At 43.6% G+C, this 23,504-nt stretch overlaps 1 protein-coding gene across 4 annotated transcripts; it reads right to left on the bottom strand.

Moving 5' to 3' along the window:
* Nucleotides 1-1,298: 1,298 nt before the first annotated feature.
* Nucleotides 1,299-23,391, bottom strand: SMIM3 (small integral membrane protein 3). 4 transcript variants are annotated; one of them, XM_012536959.3, is made up of 3 exons: nt 22,937-23,391; nt 3,771-3,891; nt 1,299-2,610 (listed from the first exon to the last, which is right to left on the bottom strand). In XM_012536959.3, exon 3 carries the CDS (start codon nt 2,597-2,599, stop codon nt 2,417-2,419), a length of 183 nt encoding a protein of 60 aa, XP_012392413.1. In that variant the 5' UTR covers nt 2,600-2,610; nt 3,771-3,891; nt 22,937-23,391; the 3' UTR covers nt 1,299-2,416. The 4 variants fall into 4 exon arrangements, with proteins under 4 accessions (XP_012392413.1, XP_033262617.1, XP_012392414.1 ...); XM_033406726.2 differs by having other exon boundaries at nt 3,771-3,901; XM_012536960.3 differs by lacking the exon at nt 3,771-3,891 and having other exon boundaries at nt 22,937-23,363.
* Between the last annotated feature and the right edge of the window lie 113 nt (nt 23,392-23,504).

Consider the following 23,504-nt stretch of genomic DNA (forward strand, 5'->3'; position numbering starts at 1 on the left):
CTGAGGCAGGTGGTCTAGGGCCACACAGGGAAATACCAAATAGGCAACAACTGGCAACCCCAGGGTTAATAAGGGGATTCCTTCATTACAGGGGAGGTTGGACTGGATGGTCCCTCTGTTACCTCCAGAGTGTCTGAAAGCAGAACTGTAAAATAAACTCTTGAGCTGCTAGGAATGTGATGGGATTGACTCTGGAAACTTCTGTGAGCTGACTGTTCCATGTGAAAGAAGAGCTGTATCACCATCTGGTGCACTGCCTGAAACTCTTCACGTTCAGTCACCTAGAACCTTGGAAGGATTTTCTCATTGAATTCTGATACCCTCTGCCTTACAGACCAGGAATCCAACTCCGAAAGACTGGGCAGCACACATGGCCTTGGCCGCACACCCAGCAGTTCCCAGTCTACTGATTCTTATTGGATTCACATCAGCACCATGAATGCCTCACACCTGGCAGTATCTCTCCCAACCCAGCTAGATTCCAAACTCAGCTTCCAATGCACGCATCCAATTAGCAAAATCTAAATCACACGTGAATCTCTGGCTAAAGTTTAGTTAGGAAAATGGGAGTTTTTCACATTCAGTATAGTTTTTCACTTTCTAGCCTCTGCCACCCAGGAAGGCTTATTAGAAAACAACAACAGAAAAATTGGAATAGATGCTGAGCAAACCAATCAGAATCTTGTCACATATATCTATCCCCCCTTGACCATTTTCTCCGAAACCTTCCCCTCTTACCTCTATACTACATTCTATTCCTGGAAAGAGTTGTCTGTTCCCGCTGTCTCCAATTCCTAACCCCCCAACCTTCCTTTGCTCACAGAGTACGACTGCATCCCTCTCATAATCAGTTCACATCACATGACCTTTTCCGTCTCCTTGCTTTGTCATTCCCCCCCCTTCCCCTTCCACTCCTCTTAGCATTCTACCAGTTCTGCATTAGTACCTCACTCCTCCCAGTCTAATTATGCAGGTAATCCCCCCAAACATAATCCCAGCTATAAAATCTTTCCCAGGTTTCCAACTGCATCCTGAAAGTACCCACCTGAATAGCACAAGCACCTCAAACTCAACGTGTTAAACCCGATACTCAAGTCATCTCACTTCCAAAATCTGTTCTCCCTCCTGCATTCTATGTCTGTGTAAACTGCACAACTATTCACCCACTTACTGAAGTTGATTTGATTGTCCTCTTTCCCTTTCTATTCCTATATTCAATCTGTCCCTAAGACCATAAATTCAGTGGAATCCTCTTACTGAGTTTAATAGGTGCTCTTTAAAGAAAGACTTCAGACATGCTCATTCTAGCACTTTATTGGAAATTAGTTAGGTACATCAATGAAATCAGATCAACCTAAAAGCATCATTTTCACACAATAATATCCTGATAATCTGTGCTATCTTCTTACATAATTTAACAAATCCCCAGATGCTCCTTATTTCGGTCAAAGAGCTTGAGTGGTCCAGAAATCTCTCTATACATATAAATATAAATTGTAGCGTTTAAAATAAACATCATTGTTTCAGTTAGATCCAAAGGTGCTGGGAACATCTCGTACCTTGGAATGGTTGCAGTGCTGGTGGGAGGGGATGAAGGGAGTACACATTATGCGGTGGACCTAATTACAGCAGGGGCTGGGGCGGAGGGGCACACAGGGGACAGGGCGGGCGCTGGGTATCCTGAAAGCTGGCCAGGGAACTCAGCCACCCTGCATCTGCCAACACTGCTTGAGCGTCAAAGCTATAGGACGCTAATGCAGAATGGAGCCCATCACCCCAGCTCCCTTGGCGTTGCCAAGAAATGTCAGAGCCCCTCCAAACTGCAGATTCCGGTGTCCTGGGAAGATCCACCCATCTCCCTCCCCCTGCCATGCTCAATTCCCTCCCAAATTAGACACTCAAGGGAGTGGCACCTCAAAGGAAAGAATGTTGAGCCACATGCTGTTGGTCCCTTGGAATGATGACGGGGTGCCTTTGCTTGCCTTCATCTTAGGGGCACTGGGGAAGACTGCTCTGCCCCAGTGTCTCCCTCACCACCTTGAAGACCCTCATCAGCAGCTAGGGTCTTTGGTTCTTCAAAGCTTCTCAGCATTCAGCAGTAACACCTGTGTATCTACTCACCAACAGCTTTAACCTCCACTAGGTCATTGGTTCTCACAACCCCATGAGGTAGGACGGGCAGGAATCATGATCCCCATTTGGAAAATAAGGAGCCTGGAACTCATAGAATTAGGTCCCTTGACCAAACTCACACCACTGGCCAGTGGCAGAATCAAAACCAGAACTCAGGTCTCCTCACATATCGAGCTCCAGTGTCCATGCTCCAAAGTCCCTCCTGCGGCTCTTCTGAGAAAGGGAAAGAAGCTGGGGGCAGGGACGCTGTCCTCATCCGTCACCTGCCCCTCTTGGGAGGTTCTCAGACGGCCCCATTGAGGACAGGATGAGTCCGCATGCGATAGATGATGACCGCAGTGGCCGGGCACAGCAACAAGGAGGTCATGATGACAATGGTGGCCAGGATGATGAGGACAATGACCCAGATGTCCAGGATGTGCTTGGGGAGCACGACTTCCATGGGGACCTGGCTGATGGCATCCATGCTGCTTCACTCTGCAACAGGCAGGAAAGAGGAATTCACCATTTTGTACCCCAGGAGTCAGAAGGTAGGTCACTTACCAGCTGCTGTGTACTCGTTAATGTTGCCTGATCAATAATAGTAACGGCCTGATTTACTGTGGGCTTGCTATGTGCCAGGCCCTATCCTAAGCACTTTACGTGTATTAACTCACTTAGTCCTCACTTCAACCACCAACCCTTTGCGGTAGGGACTATTATTGTCATGCTTTTTTATTTCCTGGCCTTTATCTTCAGTTATTTCCATTTTGGAGGTGAAGACTCTAAAGCCTTAAAAGATGTAGATGTAGTTAATTTCCCCAAGGAAGCAAAGCCAGGTGGGTGGGACTCCAGAGTCTTCATGTTTAACTATTAAACTATCATACCACCAATCTGTTCCCTCATCTGTAAAATGGGAAATTTATTGTTTTTGGTCCCGCACCCCTTCTCCCTTTCTCCTGGTAACAGGTCCTCCTCTTTTCTGAAGAACCTACCCTTTCTGTGTGGTTTAGTTAGGGCACACACCTGAGCACAGGGAAGCACATGTGACCTAGGCTTGGCCATTACAACTCTCCATGGCCTCAATTCAGGAATAGGCAAGTGATCCAGGTTAGGTCAACCAAAGTCCTCCCAGGGATTTTATTCACAAACTATTGGGAAAGATGATTCTTTCTGCTGGGATTGCTAAACTGAAAGGATATGAGTCTGGAAAGGATGGGCGTGGGGCTATCTTGCCCACGTGTGACAGCATGTCCTAGAGATGGAAAGAGAAGTGGAGTCCTGACAACCTCATTTGAGTACCTGAACCCAGCCAGTCTGACACCATCTGCAACCTCGGACGGCCCAGATATATAAGCGAATAATCCTCTAGTTTTGCTAAAGCCAGTGTCAGCTTGGTTTCTCTCACTTGCAGTTAAAAGAGTTCTGATGGATAAAGATGTAAATCAGCTGTTCCCAAACTTTTTCGATTCACAGCACCTTCAGTAATTTTCTCACAGCACTCTAGGCCAAAAGATATACCTAGCAGTTCCATTTATTACGTAGTTAGGTTCAATTTAATAAACATTTATGTCCTAACAAATGAGTAGCTGTTTGAAAATATAATACACAGAAGTTGAAAGAAAAAATTTGTATTTCACTCTTAGCCAGTTACTTACGGCATGTGTGCAACTGTGAGGCATTGCACAACTTTTCAAACTTTGGAGTCAGATGGGACGATGCCGTGCTCACTTCCTATTCCACATTCATTTGTGTGCTGTGCTTGCAGTATCATGGCAACTGCTAAAAACTCAGCATCACAAAATATAGCATCACCAAAAGGAATGTAGGATGATTAATGTTAGACTGTAAATTATCTTGAACTAGTAGTTTGCACAACGTCTGAGAGTTGTCAAATATCAATATTCCTGTCAAAAATTTTAAAGATCCCACAGCTCCCAGACACACACTTTTCCAATGAGTTCACTGCGGCTCCCCAGGGCTCAGCGCACAACCCGGGAACCACAGGTGCAACGTGTTCCCTGCCCAGAAGTCACAAGGCCGGAATAAACAATCTCCTACAGTTCCTTCTAGATCAAAGATTTATAATTCTGTGATTCAAGGTCCCAGGCAAAATCCCCAATTCCAGTCCTATTTCCTGCTTTTACCTAAATCAATAGCTTTTCCTTTTTAATGCTTTTGGCTCCATGCCCACTGTGGCCTCATTAAGTAATTTTACTGATTACCATACCCAAGGTACAGTCTCCAAGATATGCATACATACTAGGGTGTTTGTTTCTTCTCTGTCTGCTATAGCAACCAACACAACAGGAGTATCCGTAAATAGTAGAGTATATCCATATAATGGAACACCAGGCAGCAATTTTCATTCATTTATTTAACAAATATACAGTGCTTGCTACACACCATGCACGGTTCCAAGTGTGTTACAAATATTAACTTATTTAATAGTTATTATCAAAAAGAATGATGATCTGTAGTGAGCTCCAAAATAGTCCTAAGTGGGGAAAAAAGTAAAGTACAGGATAATGTGTATAGGATAACTCCTTTGGTTCAGATTTTGTAGAATTAAGTAGATAGATAGGTGAGGATATATAAAAGTAAAATCATTTATAAGCAGAATCCGAAGAAAATGTTAATAGTGATTACCTTTGGGAGTTGGACTAGGAGTGGGAAAAGTTCCTGCTTTTCATTCTTCATTTTTTTTTATACTGTTGAGTTTTATATACATGAGCATGTCTTACTTTTAATTTTTTTCAAGTCAACCGGTTGATGGAAAAATGGGCTTTTAAAAAAAAAAAAAAAATGGGCTTTTTTGTTTTTGTTTTTTCTTTATTAAAAAAGACTAAATACACACACATACAATTTTCAAGCCAAATAAAATTAAAGTATGAGACTAGATTAGTGGTCACCAAATGCCATATACCGTGCTAAGTGAGAACCACCTATGATGGACAGTTTAAAAAACGTTGCTTCGAGGTCCCATCACAGACTTACTGAATTAGACTCCAGAGGGGCCTCCCCCACTCCCATGTCCCAGGTGATTTGAATGTGCAGCCAGCTTTGGGAATCCCTGATCTCTAAGGCCTCTACCACTCTTCCTAGCTCCATGATTTGGGAACTGATTCCTCCGTGCTCTGTAGCCAGTCTAAGTCAGATGCGGGCACATTCTAGGATGGAGGAGAAGCCTCTAGCGAGGCTCTCAGGGCCACAGGATTATAAGGCAGGGGGCCTGCCCCGGAGGAAGAGGCACAGGCTGGCCCTGCCTCAGCCTCAGAAACATGGTCACTTTCTCCAAGGTCTAAGGCGCGGAAGCGTGAGTCACAGGAGACGCACACTGTTAAAGAGGGACAGGGGTGGGGGAAATCATTCGTTGTGGTCTCCTGATTACATCAATAGCTAGCTTGCCTTGGGCCAAAAGAACCACACAAAAGCCCTTTCCGGTAAACCCATTAACATCAAACAGTCTCTGTAACTCCAAATGCCAGGAACACATAATCTCCCTGGCTGATTTTCATAAGGAAAACCTGTCATTTACGGGAACTCAGGCTTCAGGGCTCATCCACAACCAAAAACCGCTGAAGCTAGAACTAGCCTTGTTTCACAGGTGGCAACATTGAAGCCCAAAGGTCTTCCCCCACCTTCAAGCCCACCCGCTTCCAGAATGATCACTCAAAGACATAAATCTGATCAGATCACTGGCCCTAATTAAAACAAAACAGAACAAATCGATGAATAAATGAAACTTTGTCTGTAACCTGTATTCCAGACTGTACCACTATTACTTTTTCACACATGAAATTGTTTAAAACCCAGTCACAAAAACAGATAAAACTGGAGCTCCTCTAGACTGCTGGGGAGTGCTCAGCGAGAGGGGTTTGGGGTCCTATCCAGTAAGCAGAGCTGAATCCTTAGAGGCCCTAAGCACTAGAGATTAGGGTGCCCACCCCCTTCACATATATAATTCAAACTCAAAGCAATACTAAACCATAACACCAAAATGTACATGTTATAATGAAATTAAAGTCATTTTTTTCTTCTAACTGAAAAGATCTGAGAACATAACTTTTCCCAGTTATTTTTCTGGTGTCCCCACTTAGCACAGCCTGCTCACTTGGTACAGCACAGCTGTTCAGCTGCTCCTTGACCCCTTGGGCTCCTCAGAACACAGATTGAAAGTCACAAGCTGTGATGTTCTCCAAGGGCCCTTCAGGGCTCTAAGGCTGGCCATACATGTGGCCAGGAGTCAGAGGGCACAGGGAGCTCCCTCTCCCTGTTTCAACCCTCTCAGTCCTCCAGCGTGTTCTCTGATGAGCTGTTCCCTCCCATGTAACAGAGGTTCCAGTAACTTCCACCTTTCCCCACTGTGAAAGAAAAGATATTTTCCCCCAAATGAGAACTACACAAACCATACGTTCAGCACCATTAATGGCATGCTAGAAAAATTGGCTTGAGAAAAAGCAGGACTCGCTGACTTCTGTTTGACCTCGTCTGGCATCTGGGTGACTGGCTCCTTGTGAGGGCATAAAACCGTTTCTTGGTACATCTAATGAATAACTATAGATCAATAAGCTTATTGTTTGCTTTGCAGATATATTACTTGTGATTTCTAATGAATACATCAAGTTGGAATATGGTACAAGCCATTCATGTCACAAATGTAACCTTATCATTGATAAAAATATAATGTTTTTATGACCACGGAAGGTAAACCAGCAGTCAGGCCTAAATTCTTGTTACTTCAAACTGGTATACTTTATCTATTTACCTCGTTAATAAATAATAAACTTTAACATATGTTCTATATGTTTGTCTAAGAAACTATGTTAAAGTCACCCTGAGCTGACAAACAAAGGAGCCACTGGCTCCATCAGCCACTGACACCATCTAGGCCCTACACCACCTGCCCTGTGACCTGGAGACATCATGGGTCCACTTTAGACCATGAGTTTAAGCAATGGAAAAGTTAAGAATCCCAAAATGACTATTTTGTATCCATTAATAAGACTAAGTGTAAGGGCAAAAAAAGAAAAAATGGTAGTTCCTCCAAAGGAGGAAAATACCGTACCTTCTCCAAAAGTGGGAAATTCATCCCATCTATCAAGTAGTCTGTTTGGTCCAGTCTAGGAAGGAAAGCAGAGGTTCCCTGCTGCCTGCTTCAGAAACATGAAATTTTACTTTTGGGACCATTTTTCTTAAGTAACTGAAAGTTCTTTTACAAAAAAAAAAAGAATCCTTCCAGTCAGTTCTATCATATGGCAAATTTTCTAGTGCCAACAAAAAAAATATACATTTCATAAATTAAAATTTCCTACAAGTCAGGAGTTTTAGAATAACCAAATTCAAAGTGACTAATCTGTGCTATCTATCTACCTTTCAATTATGAGACTCACTCCCCAACAAATAACTTTCACCTCTCTGACAGAGCACTAATAGTTTTTGGTTGAGCACTCTCAGGACTAGTAACTCTGTCTAGGGTGTTCATTCATTCATTCACTTGTTAAGTATTTGCTATATACAAGATACTCTCTTAGGAGTTACTATTATTTACTCAAAAGACATGACTCTTTTAATTCCAAGGAGCACAAAGAAGTTAAGTATCCCTCCCCTTAAACACAGAATTACACAAGCCAGCATGTGTTTAACAAATACCAACTGCTAAGGACTGTGCTAGGCCTTGTCCCATACATTAATTTATTTAAATTTCACAGTAATCCTGTGCAGGATATATTATTTTACAGATGTGGAAACTAAATCTGACAGAGGTTAACTGGCTTGTGATCATAAAATTAGTAAACGGGATTCAAACTCAGGTCTCCCGACCCTGTATTCACCACTACATACAGCTACCTCCAAAGCACCCACATAGACCCAGGAGTATGAACAGGGAGATGCCAGATCCATAGCTCTCTTTTAAGCCCAGGTCAGACTATTACTGTTTTTGGTCAAAGGGCATTCTAGATTTAGAGAATTAAGAAAAGGTATGCACAGAAATAGAGCAAACAATCCTAAAATGTGTATGGAACCAACAAAAGATCCTGAGTTGCAAAGCAATCTGGAGAGAGAACAAAGCTGGAAGCATCATGCTCCCTGATTTCAAACTATATTAAAAAGCCACAGTAATCACAAAAACATGGTATTGGCATAAAAACAAACAGATCAGAGAGCCCAGAACAGAATAGAGAGCCCAGAAATAAGACCACACATATACGGTCAATTAATTTACTACAGAGGGGGCAAGAATACACAATGGGGAAAGGACAGTCTCTTTAACAAATGGCATTGAGAAAACTAGGCAGCCACATGCAAAAGAATGAAATTAGATTACTATCTTACAACATGCATAAAAATTAAACTGGATTAAACACCTGAAACCATAAAACTCCTAGAAGAAAACATAGACAGTAAACTCCTGTACATTTGTCTTGGGAAGGATCCTTCGGATCTGACTCCAAAGGCAAGAGCATCAGAAGCAAAAATAAACAATAAAAAAAACTACATTAAACTAAAAAGCTTCTGCACAGCAAAGGAAACTATCAACAAAATAAAAAGGCAACCTACTGAATGGGAGAAAATATTTGCAAAGCATATATCCAGTAAGGGGTTAATATTCAAAATATATAAAGAACTCATACAACGCAACAACAACAAAAAAAATCTGATTTAAAAAATGGGCAGAGGATCTGAATAGACATTTTTCCAAAGAAGACAAACAGGTGGCTAACAGACACATGAAAATATGCTCAACCTCACAACTCATCAGGGAAATGCAAATCAAAACCGCAATGAGAGATCACCTCAACCTGTTAGAATGGCTATTACAAAAAAGACAAGAAATAAGTGTGGGCAAGGATGTAGAGAAAAGGGCACCTTTGTACACTGTTGGTGGGAATGTAAATTGGTGCGACCACTATGGAAAACAGTACGGAGCTTCCTCAAAAAATTAAAAATAGAACTACCATATGATCCAGCAATTCCACTTCTGGGTATTTAGCCAAAGAAAACAAAAACACCAATTTGAAAAGATATATGCAGCCCTATGTTCATTGCAGCATTATTTTTAATAGCCAAGATATGGAAACAAACTAACTGTCCATCAACGGATGAATGGATAAAGAAGGTGAGGTGTATATACACAATGGAATACTTACTCAGCCATAAAAAGAATGAAATCTTGCCGTTTGTGACAATGTGGATGGACCTGGAGGGTATTATGCTAAGTGAAATAAGCCAGTCAGAGAAAGACAAATACCATTTCATTTCATTTATATGTGAAATATGAAAAAACAAATGAACAAACAAAACTAAACTAAACCAAACCAATAGATACAGAGAAGAGATTGGTGGTTGCCAGAGGGAAGAAGCGTCAGAGAGTGGGTAAAATGGGAGCAGGGGGTCAAGAGGTACAAACTTCCAGTTACAAAATAAATAAGTTGTGGGAGGTAATATACCGCACGGTAACTATAGTCAAGAGTATTGTATTGCATATTTGAAAAGTGATAAGAGGATAAATCTTAAAAAACTTCTCATCACAAGAAAAAAAAATTTGTAACTTTGGTGACTAGATGGTAACTAGAATTATTGTGATGATTATTTCACAGCATATACAAATTTTGAATCATGTACACCTGAACTTAATATAATGTCATATGCTAATTACACCTTAGTTTAAAAAAAGAGAGATGCAATCTACAAAGATCAGGACTTCCACTTCTGTTAACGATAAACTAGATAATTTCGACCAATCTTCTTACTGAGGACTGGAAAAATTAGGCCCCCCAAAAATCTGCTCAAAGACACTAAGAAGTAGCAAAATAATGAAGAATTACCAGGCTAAGATCTGGAAGAAGACAGAAATTCAGGGAGGTGAGCCTGGCATGTGAAGCAGCATTTCCGTTAGTGGAGGATAGAGGCTAAGCAGTGTTTCTGACAGACTCAAAAGTACAAGACTCCCAAGACAGAGAAAGCAAAACCCCTGCATTTTGAGTTTGGACTTCAAAGAGCACTCTTAGTGCTAAGAGTGAACAAGAAATATACCAATCCCGGAGACTGCAACCCAGCTTTGAATCTTCACAGTCCCTGAAATTGAATTAAGTTTGTTCCAGATCACTAGTACCTTCAGGTCCTTGGCAGAAGCAAACTTACATCCTCTCTAGAGGAGATAACATCACAATTCAAACTTTCATTCAAATTTCAAATTTTTTATTCAAATGTCCAATCATGACCAAAAATAAGCAGCAGTGAAAAAAGGCAAGATGCCTAGAATGGAACCATCAGAAACAACAGACAATAGAAAAAGATTTACAGGGCTTCCCTGGTGGCGCATTGGTTAAGAACCCACCTGGCAATGCAGGGGACACGGGTTCGAGCCCTGGTCTGGGAAGATCCCACATGCTGTAGAGCAACTAAGCCTGTGCGCCATAACTACTGAGCCCTCGTGCCACAACTACTGAAGCCCATATGCCTAGAGCCTGTGCCCTGCAACAAGAGAAGCCACCACAATGAGAAGCCCGTGAACTGCAACGAAGAGTAGCCCCCACTCACCACAACTAGAGAAAGCCCACGCTCAGCAACGAAGACCCAACGCAGCCAAAAAAAAAAAAGAAAAGATTTACAGGGGCTCCAGATATTGGAGTTGTCAGACAGACACACACTTTAAGTAACCTTGATTACTATGTTTGAGGACAAAATAAAACAAGATTGAAAATTTTCACAGAGAACTGGAAACTATAAGAAAGAACACAACAGATTTTTGAAAAGAACCAAATAGAAATTCTGGAACTGAAGAATACAGTTAATTGAAAGGAAAAAACCTCAATGAATGGACTTAACAGCAAATGAAGCATAGCTGAAAAAAGAATTAGTGAAGTGGAGGATCAGAGAGAAAATATAATGATGCAGACAAATAAAAGGGTGAAAAATACAGAAAACTGGGTAAGGGGTATAGAGGAAACAGTGACACAATACAACATACACGTAACTGGAGTCCTAGAAAGAGAGAAGAGAGAATGGGGCAGAAACAACATTAGAGAAAGAAAGAACTAAGCTGATGAAAGACATCAATTCACAAAGTAAAGAAGCCCCATGAAGTCCTAGCGAGATAAATAAAATGAAATCCATAGTTAGGTGCATTATAGTAAATCTGCTGAAAGCCAGAAACAAAGAGAAAAAAAGATTATCTTCAAATGAAAACCAGTTAGACTGAGAGGTAACTTCTCAACAGAAACAATGTAATCTAGAAAGCAGAATGATTTCTTTAAAGTGAAGAAAAATAACTGAAAAGTATTAAGATGAAATAAAATTTCGGATAAAAATACAGGATTTAAATATTCAATAACAGTAAATAAATAGCAGAAGAAACAATTAAAGTGTTCTGATTTTCTGGCATTGTCTGGGAAAGGGCAAGATAACCAAATAACATTGGATTTTGTTAAATTAAGGATGTATATTGTAATCTCTAGGGTAGCCATTTAAAAGTAGCAAAAGGGTACATGATTTTCAGAGAAAACAAGAAAAAGGGGGGAAAAACAGAACAGGTGGGACAAATAGAAAGCACATAAAAAGATAGTAAATTTAAACCCAAACTAACAAAAACTATCAGAGCATATAAAATATAATTTTTTTTTTACAAGAGACACATGGGGATTCAGAAATGTTGAAAGTAAATGGAAAAAAAAGAAATACCATCTATCACAAATTTTGGAAGCTAGTAGAGCTATCTTATCATCGGAAAAAGTAGACTTTTAGGCAAAAAGTATAACTAGAGATGCCAAAAGATAAAATGATTTTTAATTTTAATATACCTAATCTCAGAATTATAAGGAGAAATGGACAAATTTACAATTATAGTGGGAGAGTTCAACACATCTCTCTCAAATACTGACGGAACAAAAAGATTTTAGAAATCACCTAAGGACACAGAAAACTTCTTAAATTAGTAATTTTCTACAATATATAATTTCAAGTAGAAAAACTAATTTAAAATAAAAAGTTAACATTTAGATTATTTCCTCTATGAATAACTATATATTCATTAATGGTATTGGAAAAGAATAACTTGGAGAGTAATTATATTAGAATAAAGGGAAGCATAACGTATTGCATTCAAAAAGCAAGTTCAAAGCAGAGTAGTTTTAGTGTAGGAACAAGTAAGTTTTAGAACTTATTTCATACATTAAGTCATTTGACCTGACTCAGAAAATAGAGAGCTGGCTCTAGTATGCTCCAGTTACAACTGTAAATAGGCTATTTCTGTAAAGCAATGACAGTAAGCAGAATTCTAAGGTGGCTCCCATAATCTCCGTTCCCTGGTGTTACCCTGTGATTAGGTTAGGTCACGTAATAAGGGTGAAGGGATTTTGCGGATGTAATTAAGGTTCTAGAATTGCTTACTTTAAAGTAATGGAAAAGATTACCCTGGGTGGGTCTGACTTAATCAGGTAGAAGTCCTTTAAAAGAGGGCTGAAGCTTTCCCTAGGTCAAAGATACTCTTCTGCTGGCCTTGAGTTGCAAGAAACAAATCTACCCACAACCTGAAAGAGCTTGCAGGCAGATTCTGCCCTAATGGATCCCCCAGATGACAATGAGGTCTGGCTGACACCTTGACTGAAGCTCTGTAAGGACCCAGCTAAATTGTTCTTGCAATCCTGACCCAAGGAAACTGTGAGATTCTGAATGTATGTTTTAAGCCACAAAATTGTGGTAATTTGTTATGGTAGCAATAGAAAACTAATACAGCAATACTGTATCCTACTGGGTTTGTTCCGTGGAGGTGAAACTTCTACAAAGTAATAGTATTCTAGAAATCTACACAGAATTTAGACACTATCTAGTTTAAACCACATAATCTACCTTCCATTTTACAGATGAAGCACATGACTTGTCCAGGGTCACATAGCAAGTTAATGGCAGGACCCAGGGGAGAACTCAGGCCTCCTGATTCTCAGCGCTCTTTTCAATTCCATCACTATCCTGTTTCAGATGGGAGCTGGGAGAAGACGGTGGGGCATCGGGTTGGAGAGGACAGTGATAGAGAATAAACTAATATAATGAATGAGAGCCAGCCAGGCTTCTTTTTTTTTTGTATTGAAGTATAGTTGATTACATTAACATTAACAATGTTAACAATGTTGTGTTAATTTCTGCTATACAGCAAAGTGATTGTTATACATATATATATTCTTTCTTAAAATATTCTTTTCCATTATGGTTTATCATAGGATACTGAATATAGTTATCTGTGCTATACAGTAGGGCCTTGTTGTTTATTCATTTCATGTATAATAGCTTACATCTGCTAACCCTAACCTCCCTCCCCCAATCCCCTCCCCCTTGGCAACCACAAGTCTGATTTTTATGTCCATGGTTTGTTTCATTTGTGTCATATTTTAGATTCCACATATAAGTGATATCATATAGTATTTGTCTTTCTCTTTCTGACTTACTTCACCTAGTATGATAATCTCTAGTTGCATCCATGTTGCTGCAAATGGCATTATTTCATTCTTTTTTATGGCTGAGTAGTATTCCATTGTATATATATACCACATTTTCTTTATTCATTCATCCGTCAGTGGACATTTAGGTTGTTTCCCTGTCTTCGCTATTGTGAATAGTGCTGCTATGAACAGAGGGGTGCGTGTATCTTTTGGGATTAAAGTTTTGTGTGGATATATGCCCAGGAGTGGGATTGCTGGATCATATGGTAATTCTATTTTTAGTTTTCGGAGGAACCTCCATACTGCTTTCCATAGTGGCTGGTACAGGCTTCTCGACTGTACCTTTTTTACTACATAAAAACCTAAGGGGACCTTTAGGCCCAGAGCCCTAAACAATTTCCCCAAAGGTGAGGCAGGGAGATAGTTTTCCAGGACCATACACACACACAAACACACACACACCAAAAGCAAAGCAAAGCAGTGTCCTGTCAGAAGCACTCATGGATATAGTTCCAGCGTTTGTATTTCATCCCTTTGACTTAAGGTCCAAATGCAGATCAACCCAGTGAGGAACGTAATGACTAAGCCTTGTAACTTACTTATTCCTCACCTTGGGTAAGAACATCAGAGAAGAGAGGGAGAGACAATGGAATCCTACTTGTAGTGGGAGATTCCACCAAATTGGAAAAAAAAAAAAAGCCAACATGCATAGAGGACGAAAGACTAGGAGAGGAATGGACTTTGCCTGGGTTCCAGCTCTGCCCCAGCACTGATTTTACCCAACACAGCTCCGTTCTCCTCACAGAATGCCTTCCCTCTCTACTCAGTGGTATAGGTACTGAATAAACATTTCTTAAGTCAGCAAAGCCCCAAGCTCCTGTAATCTGGTAAGGTGATGGAAGCTCTTAGAGTAGAGAGAATACTTGGAAACAGCAGGGAATTAGCTCCTAAACACTCAGACTGCAGAGTAGTGTTAGAAGCCCAGTCTTAGAGGCCAGTCGGCTTGGATTTAAATGTGGCTGTACCACTTTCTAGCTCACCTACCTTGTATAAGTTACTTTAACTTCCTAATGCTTCCATTTACTCAGCTGAAAACAAAAACAAAAATGGGAAAGTAATAGTATCTGCCTTGTAGGGTTAGGAGAACTGCATGAGATAATCACATATAGTACTTAGCAGTGTTCTGACAAACAGTAAGCACTCTACAAATGTTCGTCCTATGATTAATAATTCCTGACCATAGGGACTCTCTGCAAATATCCACCCCTTTGGCTAGAGTTTGTTAGCATCCCTAACTTGGACTGTGTCTTCGCTTTATCAACAAAGAAGATAGATGCTTAATCCATATTAACAATTTTTTTAAGGGAATGCTATTTATTATTATTATTTTTTTTTTTTTTTGGCTGTGTTGCGTGTTCGTTTCTGCGCGAGGGCTTTCTCTAGTTGTGGCGAGCGGCGGCCACTCTTCATCGCGGTGCGCGGGCCTCTCACTGTTGCGGCCTCTCGTTGCAGAGCACAAGCTCCAGACGCGCAGGCTCAGTAGTTGTGGCTCACGGGCCTAGTTGCTCCGCGGTATGTGGGATCTTCCCAGACCAGGGCTCGAACCCGTGTCCCCTGCATTGGCAGGCAGATTCTCAACCACTGCGCCACCAAGGAAGCCCAGCAATTTTTTTTTAATCAACCAGCAGCAGCACTGGTTAAGCTGACCTATTTCTCCAGTCCAAGTATGAAGCTAGTAGAGTAGCAATTCATTCTAATTCAGTAAACATTTATGGCACTGTGATTAACACTGGGGAGTGGGTGTGGAGATAGAGAGAAAAACAGTGTTTTCCCTTAGGAGGCAGAGAGAAATACAGTGTTTTCCCTTAGGAGGCTCAGGCTGTTCTGGAGGAAAAGACATGAATTACAATACAAGGCAGAAAAGTGGACTAAAGGTACAAACTACATGCTATCTCCAAGGAGGAAAGAAGTAGAGTACTTGATTTGAATCCTGCTTTCTACCCTTAGAAGTATGACTTTGGACAAGTTATTTAAAAACGCTAAACCTGTCTTCTCATCTTTAAAATAGGGACACTAAAAGCACTGCACTGCAATATCCTATTGCGAGGATAAAGTGAGATAATATGTATGGAGTCCTGGAAAATAACAGATGCTCAAAAAAATATTAATCCTCATGCCTTCATTTTTGTCTAAGTAAAATTGAAGGCAAAAAAGGGGGCTTTTGATATGGACTTTGAAGGTAAGTAGGAGTTCAAAAGAAAGAAATATGGGGAAAGGCAAGATCAGTAGAATAAACATCATCAACAAAGCCCAGAGCTGATGAGATACTTGGTGTGTTGGGAGCACATATAGTCCTGGTGGCTTGGGCAAGAAACTTAACCTTTTTTTTTTTTTTTTTTTGCGGTACGCGGGCCTCTCGCTGTTGTGGCCTCTCCCGTTGCGGAGCACAGGCTCCGGATGCGCAGGCTCAGCGGCCACGGCTCACAGGCCCAGCCGCTCTGCGGCATGTGGGATCTTCCCGGACCGGGGCACGAACCTGTGTCCCCTGCATCGGCAGGCGGACTCTCAACCACTGCGCCACCAGGGAAGCCCCAAGAAACTTAACCTTTTAAAGCTCCAGTTTCATTTGTAAAATGGGAATAATAGTAACTATTAATAGTAACTTCTTCATAGGGATGCCATGGAAGTTGAATGAGATAATGCACATAAAGCACTTGGACAATGCCTGGTACACAGTAAGGGCTTCATAAATGTTAAACTGAGCTAGTGAACACAGCTCCCAAACTCACACAAAGTTCAGAGGCTCCACCATTAGTTTGGGCACCATGACTGCTCTGCGACTGATCTAGGAAACTGTAGTGATAGTTTCATAAACAAACAGCCGTTGATGTCTGTCCCAGCTTTGACCTTCCACCAGAAATGCACACTCTCCACATCTGAACTGCAGCTAACAGTTAACTTTTGAGAGACTGCCAGTGGTTATCCAACCAGTTTTACCACCAAGGAGTTCTCCAAGGAAGAATGCAATAAAAGAAATGACTTCCTGATGGCAGGCAAACTTAATTATGCCAGAGTGGGAGAAAAGGCAGATAGAGGCAGGTGGCTTCCTGCAGGTGTGGCCTTAATCCGGCACTGCCAGAGCTCTGAGCAGACAGTGCTGATGATTCCTTTCCACTAGACACGGAGGCCAGGGAGGAGGCAGCTAGAACCAGCTCTGAGTCACTTGGGCTGGAGGCATCTCTTGAAGCAGCTTGCAGAATGTGAACAATGAGGTAATGGTTCACAGGGGAGTAGACTAGGGGGTTTACCAGCAAGGCCCAGTTTATAGCACCTCTTCGTAAGGCTCTACCCTCTGAAAGAGCGGGTGAGATTGTCAGAAAAGAATGGAGCATTTAGGCCAGACAGAGAGGGCAACTCATGTACCAAGAAGGGACCCCACTGGCCACCTAGTAGCCTGGGGTACCTAGTGACCTGTGCCCCAAGCGCTGTTCCATTTCAAGACCTTTGCGCTTGCTGTTCCCTCTTCTTAAAATGCTCTTGCCGCCGGATCTCTTCAATATCCAGTGTCTCAGTGGCCATGATCTCAACTTAAATGCCACCTTTTTGGAAAAGCCTTTCCAGACCCACCCTATTAAATTACCATCTTATCCACCAGCCATTCTCTATCTCATACCTTGTTTTATTTTCTTCATAGACTTTTCACAGCCTGAAACTAGCCTGTTTGCTTGTTTGTTTGTTTTTATTGGCCGTCTTTGCCCACTCAAAGTACAGTGCAAGTCCTAGGAGAGTAGATGCATCATCTCTTGTTCTCTGCTGTTCACTCAGTACCCATCACAGGCTCTGCTCTGGCACACAGTAGTGCCCAATGAATGTGAGATTGACAAAGAAGTGAATATGGACAGACTGGAGAACTTTAGATTTGAGCTTAACTCCTAGAACTTAGTTAGTGGGGGAGGTCCAGAAAGGATCCTCATCCCTGTAGAAGTTCAATGACCTTGAAGTCAGAACCTTATCTCTTTTTTTTTTTTTTTGCGGTACGCAGGCCTCTCACTGTTGTGGCCTCTCCCGTTGCAGAGCACAGGCTCCGGACGTGCAGGCTCAGCGGCCATGGCTCACGGGCCCAGCCGCTCCGCGGCATGTGGGATCCTCCCGGACCGGGGCACGAACCCGCGTCCCCTGCATCGGCAGGCGGACTCTCAACCACTGTGCCACCAGGGAAGCCCCCAGAACCTTATCTCTTGAATAAAATAACACCTTCTGACTTGATCTCTGTACACTGGGGAAGGATTATGGGGCCTCTTTATTTCCCAGTCCACCTTGTACGTGCAAGGCAGAGGAGCACTGGCCTTTCAGAATAATGTCGTCTAGGCTTCCCACCTACTGACTTGCTTGGGCTGGTGAGTCAAATTCAGGTTTTGATTCCCTGTGTTCAGGGGCTGGGCATTGAGGTGGATGTGTAGGGGTTGGGGGGTTACTGCCCGGAGTATGGACTTTTCTCTCTCTGTTCTCCAAAGAGGACAGAGAGGCTGATAAAAGGGAAGGGGATTTCTCACAACAAGTCCAGTGTGAGAAGGCCATCCCAGCTTCACATTTACTCTTGGAAACAGTGTTATGTAATAGTTAGCCTCAATTATTTACCAACTCAGCAAGGAGTCCATTTCACCAGGGACCTTTGTTCCAAAGAAAGGGGCCAGTGGAAGGACACACAACTATCAAAAATGTGAAATAAAGCAAATCAGAGGACTTTCTCCAATGACCCGAGGTCCCTGAGGAGCACTCTGTTCTCATTTTACCCCAGTTGGCTTCTATCTCCTCCAAAATTCTTAACAGTCTAAAGACTTGCTCCCTGCCTGAGTTTCTATCTGCTTTCTGTGGCTGGAAAAATGGAAAAACACCAGGATATTTCAAAGAGATCAGAAAGCAGCCAGAGCTGTTCAAGACTGCACGTACCATCTGACCCGGCCAATAACAGAGTCTTAGAAACCAACAGGGAGCCAGCAGAGGAGAAACCCGGGCCAAATCCACAGCATCCTGTTTAAGCCTCTACCATCCATCATTGTTATTTGCCAGTGACTAAGTGCCTGCTGCTGCTGGGCTGACAAAGGAGACCTCCATGAGATCGGCTCTCGGGGGGCTGGGGGGTGGAGGGGTGTCAGTGATAGAGCTGCAAGGGCACCCCAGTGGTGCGAATCCCCTGCCGAGATGTGTGATCCAGAACAAGTCCCTCTGCTGAAGTGGACCTTGCTGTGTATGGTAGGTAGAATAATGACCCCTCAAAGATGTGCATATCCCGGTCCTCAAACCTTAAATATGAACAAGGAAGCATGGCTCAGAGGGAGGAGTCAGGGGAAGAGGCAAAGGGACACTGCAGCTGTGATTAAAGTTAAGGACTTTGAGATGGGGAGAGTATCCTGGATTACCCAGGTGAACCCAGTCTAATCACATGCGTCCTTAAAAGTGAAGCGGAAGGCAGCAGAGTCAGAGAAAGGACCTGACTGGCTGTTACTTACTCTGAAGAAGGAGGAAGGGGTCTATGCGCCAAGGAATGCAGTAGCCTGAGAAGCAGGGAATGGCCGGCCCTCAGCTTGCAGCCAGCAAGAAAACAGTGACCTTGGTCCTACAACCACAGGAACTGAGTTCTGCCAGCAACTCAGATAAGCAGGGAACCAAGTCTCCCCTAAAGACTCCAGAGAGAAACGCAGGCTGAGGATGCCTCAATTTATTCTAGGTAGATCCATAGTAGATGTATGATTGCTAGAACTGTAATACAGTATATTTGAAGCCATTAAATCTGCGGTAATTTGTTACAGCGTTAGAAAACGAATGCAGGGTGTGATCCTCAGTAAGTCGCTCTTTCAAAGTGAGCTTCAGTTTCCTGTAGGTCAATAGGAGAGGATGGACAAGGTGACCCCCCTAAGGGGCCAGCTCTCAAAGACTGACTCTGCTCCCCGGAGAGCTCCGCCCCAGGTCAAGATGGTGTGTTGGGGTGAAAACCATTAAAGAAAACATAGAGAAGACTGAGGGAAAAAGAAGATTAATCTTTAAAAAGCCCCAGGGTGTTTCCTAAGATGCCACCCAGGGCACTCAGAAAGAAAGGTCTCCTGTTTTGCCCCTCGTTACTTCCTTGACCATACATATCCCAGAGGAACGAAGTGGGAAGTCTGAGAGGGCTAGACAGACGCTTCACAATCAATCCGTAGAGGCTGTCCAGAGCACTGTGTTAAGAAGGATTCTCCTGCCCCGTGGAGGTTTGTTGAAAAGTCCTGGGTATCAGTGTCAGCCTGGGGCAGGGAATTAGGAGGAGTGATGTGTGTGACAGATATGTGTCGTCATTCATTGAAACTGATTTGGGGAACCCAGTTGTTTTCTCTGTCTTTCCTTCTCCCTCCTCCATTCCTTTTCCCCTGGTCCTATGTAGTGGGTTACGAGCAATTCACATGCCCAATCAGCCAACCAGGGTCCAAATCAACAAAATAAGGAAGCTGTATCTACACACAACTAAGTAGTTTAAAGTCACACAATTTAGTCACTGAATCTGTTTTGCTGTTGTTTAATGTGCCAGGCAATTATAATTCTGACCTGTTGCCCTTCCTTAGTTAAGGCTAAGAGTTGCCCTAACTCTTAGCCTTTACTCCCAGATGTACACCACTCTCACTTGAGGTTCACTGTCTGTTTCCCTAGTGAGTTGGAAGGGTACTAGGGTCCGCAGTGATTCACTAGTCCGGTGGCTGCCAAACTCTCACTTAACTCCCCCAGGTCACCCTGTGAGTAAATGGCAGAGGCAAGATCTGAATCCAGATCCCCCCAACTGCAATGAGGTTCAGAGCACGGGCCCTGGAGCCAAACTGCCTGGGTTCAAATTGCAGCTCTGCCACTTACTTCCTGTGTGATCATGCGTGAGTTACTCTCTCTGGATCTCACTTTCCTCATCTATAAAATGGATGCAGTGATGGTCCCTACCTCATAGGATTATGGTAAATATCATAGCATTATGTAAAATGCTTAAAATAATGCCTGGCTAATAGCAAGCACTCAATAAATGTCAAGTATGATTATTATTACATTATTCAGCTTACCTGGCCAATCAGGGAGAGGGTCAGCAATGTGTGGTAATACCAACATTTACTCTTATAAACTGTGAGTGCGAGTACACGTGTGTCTTTGATACCACTGCCAATAGTGGCAGTGTAAGACGATCAAGATAAAGATCCTCTTTCCTTGGAAATATTTCCTGTGTTTTTATGCTTTAATCCATGGAGAAGAAACAGAAGCACTTTTCTTTTACTTTTTTTTTTTTGCACTTCATGTATTTATTTGAAACTTTGTACATGTCTCACTAAAGCATTCTAATATTTCGTTAGAGTGTGATAGGCAGTATAGCAGGCACCTCTGTGTAGGGGAACAGAACATCTATTACAAATATACCGTGTTTCACTGAGCTTTCCCCTCTACACTTTCTGGCGGCATTTTTTTTTTAAAGTCCTGTAGGTATTATTTCCTCTAGAATATGTTCTTTTATTTTACCTGATAGTTGACGAGGTGGATCTTTGCGGGGGCCTCTTTTAGAAACGCCACAAGAAGGACCAGGTGCACCACTACATTCACCAGAATGGTCAGTTACCCATTCTCTAGCTACTGCTAACAAAAATTGCTTGTGAGTCATTTTATTCTGAGAAGCACTTTTCTTTAAAAAAAAAAAAAAAAAAAAAAAGGATCAGAATATTGCTGGGAAAGCATCTGAGGCTGTAACTACCTCTTTACCCCCTTGGTCTGGCACCCCTGGGCCCAATATGTGACCCAACCACACTTGGTCCCCAGAGACTCTAATTTATGTCTCAAACACCTCACCACGGCTCAGTGATTCTCAGGCTGGGCCAGAGAAAGGGAATCCCCAGACGTTTTATGGGACGGCGGAGCCCACAGCTCTGACGCTCTGAGAGGTCAGTGTTTGGAAGATCTGATGGGGCATGAGTTATAACCCCCGTGGCAAGATTCATAACCCCGAGACGGCTGGAAACAGGAGGTCTCGGTTGGAGCAGAGAAACGCTTCTCCATGGCTGTTTTTGGTTGTTGTTATGACAGAAGTACATGATGTCCTGAGGCTCAGCTGGGCTGTCTCATATGTGCTCAGAGGATTGCTGAGTGCCCTGAATAACCCCCAAAGCACATCCCCCTAAACCACAGACACCCAACTTTTCCACCTCCACTTCCTCATTTTATAGGTGGGGGAAGCAAGGTCCAGATAGGGAAACCCCTCAAGGTAACTCAGTGTCTCCTGACTCCCAGGGAAAGGTTCACCTAACCCCCAGCCCCACCCTATTCAAGCATTCACAATCCTTCCGGACTATGGACTATTTACCCACCACACTGGGACCACAGATCATAGCAGATGATCAGGGAATCTTTCATCCTTGAATAAGTGAGCAGCTCTCAACACTACAGCCTAGAGCTTTGAGGGAATCTATAGACAAACGTGAGACTCGAGCTCCCAGGTGCCAACAAGACTAAAACGAGTCAAGAAGAAACAAGTGGAGCTGCATGCATAAGAGCCCAGCCTGGCCACTGAATCCAAAAAACAACCTTGACAGTTGTATGGTTTTTAACGGTTTACATCTCTCTCTCACTCAGCAGGCAGTATCGGGCGCCGGTTCACCAGGCCCTGTGCCAAGCGCTGAGGATGCGAGACAGTCCCTACACTCAAGGAGTGTAGACAGTCCCTACACTCAAGGGGGTTCAGGGGTGCAAGAGAACTGGCAATTGGAACAACCAAGTCCTAAGCGGCAGGAGGAGGGAGCTTGGGAGGAAGGCTTCTCTCCGAGTTACTTTGCACGTTCCCTTTTCATTTGATCTGTATGCAAAGGGTATTTTCTCCATTTTACAGAGAAACTGCTCGTGACAGACCAGGGCTGGAACCCACCACCCCTGACTCCAAACCCCTGGTGCCCTCCACGCAGGACTCTGAGAAAAGTAAGACAGATAGCCTGCTGCTCTGGGTGGTGCAAAGACCCAAACTGCCGGCACAGCGCCCACAGCGGTGCTCAGGCTGGGGAGCTGAGCCCTGACGCCGCGCCTGGACAGCAGAGGTAGCAGAGCCTGCTGGAGGAGGGGTCGCGCTCCCCAACCCCGGGCAGGAGCAGGGAAACGCGAGAGAGGCCCGTTTCCGGTGGGGTTGGGAGCCCACCCATCCAAGCTCCGGCCTCCGGGAAAGCCCGAGATCGAGCGCCGAAGGTCTTTGGAACTTAGGGGCGGACAGAAGGAGAAAAGAGAAAAGCAAAAGTGATGAAGGGGGAGAAATGTGGAAGAAAAGAGGGCAGTTGGGAGGGCACTGGGGTAGAGGCAGCACGAGAGCCAGAGTCCCAGGCACTACACTTAATAACCCCACTCACCCTGGATCCGCACAGCTCCTTTGAAAACCCACGGCCCCCGCCGCTGCTGGATCGTGCCAGGTCTGCGAAAAGTTCCTGGGGTAGAGGCAGCCGGAACGCTTCTCCAGGTCTCCTCGGACGGTACGGGTCCTAGCAGTGGGATGCTAGGCTAGACCCCTAGCCCCGGGATCTCGGCCCCGAATGTGCCCCGTAGCTCCAAGCCCCCGGCAGGCGGGAGCGCGCAGCAGTGGCCGGGACGCGCGGCTGGGCACGGGGCACGCTCTGCTCGGGTGGCTCTGGAGGCTCTGGAATGCGCGGCCGCCAGGGACCGCCCCCGGAACGCGGGGGCCTCGGCAGCTGCAGCCCGGCTCAACTCCTCCCCCTGCCTCCCCAGCGGGCTGCACAGTAAAGAAGAAACCGAGTCTTGGGGTTCCGAGAGTGCCACGTGTCACGCACTCGCCTTGTGACCTTAGCAATCACTTCTGTCGAGGGTCTCCACTCTCTTGTATTGTAAACAGAGAGAATTGACCTAAAATGTGTCCTCTGTGATCCTTTCCAGCTGTAGTCTTACACATGGGAAAGTCTAGCC

Source organism: Orcinus orca, chromosome 3 (genome assembly GCF_937001465.1).
Source record: "Orcinus orca chromosome 3, mOrcOrc1.1, whole genome shotgun sequence".
In the NCBI taxonomy this organism is placed as follows: Eukaryota; Metazoa; Chordata; class Mammalia; order Artiodactyla; family Delphinidae; genus Orcinus; species Orcinus orca.

Coding starts and splice junctions, on each gene's coding strand:
- SMIM3 (XM_012536959.3), bottom strand. CDS start 2,599: ATGGATGCCATCAGCCAGGTCCCCATGGAAGTCGTGCTCCCCAAGCAC.